The 3,837-nt window shown below is 53.5% G+C and overlaps 1 protein-coding gene across 1 annotated transcript; it reads right to left on the bottom strand.

Moving 5' to 3' along the window:
• Window positions 1-1,501: 1,501 nt before the first annotated feature.
• LOC103902631 (prolactin-releasing peptide receptor-like) lies at window positions 1,502-2,621 on the bottom strand. Its single transcript, XM_009283714.1, has one exon. The coding sequence runs from the start codon at window positions 2,619-2,621 to the stop codon at window positions 1,530-1,532; it is 1,092 nt and encodes a 363-aa protein (XP_009281989.1). The 3' UTR covers window positions 1,502-1,529.
• Window positions 2,622-3,837: the final 1,216 nt, after the last annotated feature.

Here is a 3,837-nt window from a genome sequence, read left to right as displayed (position 1 = left end):
GCATCTAGAGACACAAAGCAGCATCCGACAAGCAAACCCACCCTTTATCCAGCAGTTTCTGGGTTAGAGCAGCCCGTCGGCAGGATTCCTGCCTCCACCCAAGGAGCTTGAGCATGGACGTATACGATCTTAAACTACCCTGGGAGTGGAGACTGAGACATCTTCCCCAGCAAACACATCACTTAAGATCTTTCTGGGTGCCCCATACCCTTGAGTCCTACTCAGCTGTGAAGAACAGCAATAATTTCACTGATGTGCCCGGCTACGTCTGCCTTGTTTGGCTGCACGCTAGCAGCTGGAGAAATTGGGACCCTCCAGTCTGCTTACAGAGGTGGCTTCTTCAGAAAGTCAAGCAGGTTATGAAAGTTGCCCCCACTCAAAACAAGCCGTCTGCTTTCGGTGGCCGTGTGCTCCCACACGGTCTCCGACTGAAGAATGCACATTTCTGAATGTATATTGCCCTTTCACCAATGAACCGCAATTTAAAAGACAAAATGCACAGCAATTTAACAGCTACCTGTGAGTTGGTGTTCCTCCAGAGGCAGAAAATGCTATCTGTTGCTTAGGAACAATCTTTATCCTACAAAATGAAGACGTACACTCTCCAAAGAGTTTTTTAAATGCATCTGATGTGTGTTTGTCTAGCTTAGAAGCTGACCCACCTCATAAATAAACTGTGGGGAGAAGTCTTTGTGCTCCAAATACGGTGCTGGCTGCCTACTATACCCAGCTGTGAGTCGAGATATAGGGTATATGCCCCATGCCCAGCTATGATGTGAGATACAGGGTATATGCTTTACACCCAACCATGATTCAAGATATAGGGTATATACCTCATACCCAGCCATGATGTGAGATATAGGGTGTACACCCTATACCCAGCCATGATGTGAGATAAGGTCTGTAAAAGCCCGATGGGAAACTTGCTGGCTGCACGACCCGGCGCTTGCAGGGATATGGCTCGGGCATTGCTCCTCGGCACATAGAGCAAGCACAGAAACGGAGGCAGACTGTGACCACGCCGATGCGGAGGCATTTCTGAAAACTGAGGCTTATGGAGAACTACATCAGGCTAGTTGCGTGTCCGGTCATTAATCTCGATACTCATCCGTTGTTCTGTTTCAACAAGCCAAGCAACTGTTGTTTCATTGACACTCACGTCTTTTCCAGCTGTCTCTTGAATTGGGTCAGGTGGAAACACCTACCGCTGCTCCAGTGTGTCTGTACGTGGGCTCGCAGGTACCTCCTGCTCCGAATTGCTCTGCCTTTGCCTGGCTGCGGTGTTTGTTGTTGCACCGGTTTGTTTTCCCCAAAGAACAAAACATCCTTGAGCTGCTCAGAAGAGCTGCTCCTCGAGGACACAAAGCCCATCGGTTTGTTCCCTGGTGCTCGCTCTCCCTGCCAAGCACAAGAGACCTCTTCTGGGACCAGCAACATACCACCATGACCAGCAACCAGCTCCTATGTCCAGTCTAAAGCAAAGTGCACACCAGGTCCAAAAGCAAAACTGATCTCTTGGGGTCCTTCAGTTAAGAGAATCTAGTTTGCAAAGCTATCTTATCCGAGATCCCGGTAGGAGCATCTGCCAGGGTGGAGCAGGTATTGAATCGAGAAGCCTTGCAGGACATAATGCTGGAGCTCTTCTTCTTGCGGTAGAAGTAGCTGCTGAGGTGGAACCAGAACTTGTCGTGGAGGGAGGCATAGATGAAAGGGTTGTAGCAGGCAGAGCTCATGGCAATCAGGTGACACGAGACCTGGATAACGTTGACGTACCTCTTGTCCAGGATGGTGAACTCCTCGTCGATGTCTCTGATGAAGTTCACCACCTGGAGGGGCAGCCAGCAGATAGCAAAGCACACCACCGAGACGGTGAGCACCCGGAAGGTCTTCTGCTTCGTTTTGGTCCATTTGTCTTGGCAGGGATAGGCAGCACCCGGGATGTTCCTCCTCCGCAAGTGGTAGGTGATGGCACAGAAGGAGAGCAATACCACCAAAAGTGGGAGCATGTAGGACAAGAGGAGCATCAAGCACGAGTACAGCAGCCGCTCTCTCTCTTCGTGCTTCCAAAACTCTTCACAGATGATCATGTCGTGGCCGATGGTGTTGAGATCCAAGTAGTGGGTGTGCAGCGATGTGGGAACAGAGGCCATGATGGAGAGTAACCAAATGCAGGCCACGAGGCAGATGCAGGACCTGCGGCTTATCCTCCTGCGAATAGGGTATGCCACCACAATGTACCGGTCAATGGCGATGGCAGTGAGGGACAGCACTGAGACGAAGACGGTGGCGGCCTGCATCAAGGTGACAAAGTAGCACATGAACATCCCGAAGAGCCAGCCCCGCACCTCGAAGGCGTAGGAGACGGTGAGGGGGACGCAGGCGAGGCACATGATGAAGTCGGCCGCTGCCAGGTTCCCGATCAGGAAATTGGTGGTGCAGTGCAGCTTCTTGGTGAGAGCGATGAGGAGGATGAGGAAGAGGTTCCCCGTGCACGCCACTGCCACCAGCATGGCATAGAGAGGGATGAAGAGGGGCTTCAGCTCCAGGAGGAGGTCCAGGCCGGTGAAGAGAGGGGCTGAGCCGTTCTGCCAGGAGTCGTTGGGCAGCTGACTGTGAGCCATGCCGTCTCTCCTGCGGCTGATGCTGCTTCTCCACACCTTGAAGTCAGAGATGAGATCGTCAGCCCTGAAGGGGAGAGAAACGTGCTTTGGTTGTACTTCTAGGCAGAAGAACCCGTCCCCAGGGTCTAGGTCCTCTTGTGCAGCCCCGTAGTGATGCACCGGCTGACTTAAAAGATGCTGTAACTTTTTAACAGTGAACGTGCCCGATGGCAGACACAGCGGAGCTTCGCTATGGAGAAAATGGGGAACCTGGCTACAAAATGGTTAACCAGCCGGGCACAGATCTACGGGGAGCTGCCAGTTTGGAGCAGCAGGACAGGGAAAGCAGCTCGGGATGCCTCATGGAAAGTAACCTGGGAGCTGTGCTGACATAAAGCAGAAATAAATGGCACTCCTGCATTTTTTGCTTTTCATTTTTCCCCTGCCAACTCCATCCCGACCTGCCAGCCCTGCCGCTGCCCTCCGGCCGCCCGGCTCGGCAGAAGAGTCCTCTCCATCTCCCAGCCCTCCCGTCTCTCTCCGTCCCAGCCCAGCCCACCCCTCCATTCCCCCGTCCCATGGCGTTATTTTACCCCGCTGGTTATTTCTCCACCACCCACGGATCTTGGGCTTCTCCTGCCCTGGGTGGTTTTCTCCTGCCTTCCCTCGTAGCGACCACGACGGGAGGGAGTGTGTGGCTCCCTGGGCACATCTGCAAAACCACTTACAGCAGCACAAGGGGGATGATGTCAAATATATTCTAGCAGAAAGTGGAAGGAAATGAAGAATTACCCTCCAGGACCCTCCTCTCAGACCCCACGCTGTCAAATTTACCATTTCATCCCCCTCCCCAGGACCTGGACAGTCTTCTTCCCCCCAGTGGAGCATCACAACAGCATTAATTAAGTAGCTCCCGTAATTAACTGGGAGATATTATGCTTTTCTACCTCACGGCTGCACATGCAGAGTGCACGCTGTGAGTAGCGTAGCTCCAGGTCCCCATGCCCTGCCCGGGGTGGGAACACAAAATCCAGATTGGAACCTGCAGCCGAGAAGCCAATACGATCGTTAATTTAAAGAATAAACATTCCGCTTCGTGCCCTTACTAGGAGTCGAGCCAGCCCTCCCGCGCATCCCCCAGGTCCCTCTCCCGCACCGCTGGGCATCAGCGGCCCTAAACGCGGCAGCTCCCGCTGCGTGCCGCCGGCGCCCCCCCGGGGCCAACACCCAAGCAGAC

This window comes from Aptenodytes forsteri, unplaced genomic scaffold (assembly GCF_000699145.1).
Source record: "Aptenodytes forsteri isolate BGI_AS27 unplaced genomic scaffold, ASM69914v1 Scaffold535, whole genome shotgun sequence".
NCBI classification, from domain to species: domain Eukaryota; kingdom Metazoa; phylum Chordata; class Aves; order Sphenisciformes; family Spheniscidae; genus Aptenodytes; species Aptenodytes forsteri.
The sequence above is the reverse complement of the archived record's forward strand: the minus strand, read 5'-3'. Positions and strand labels throughout refer to the sequence as shown.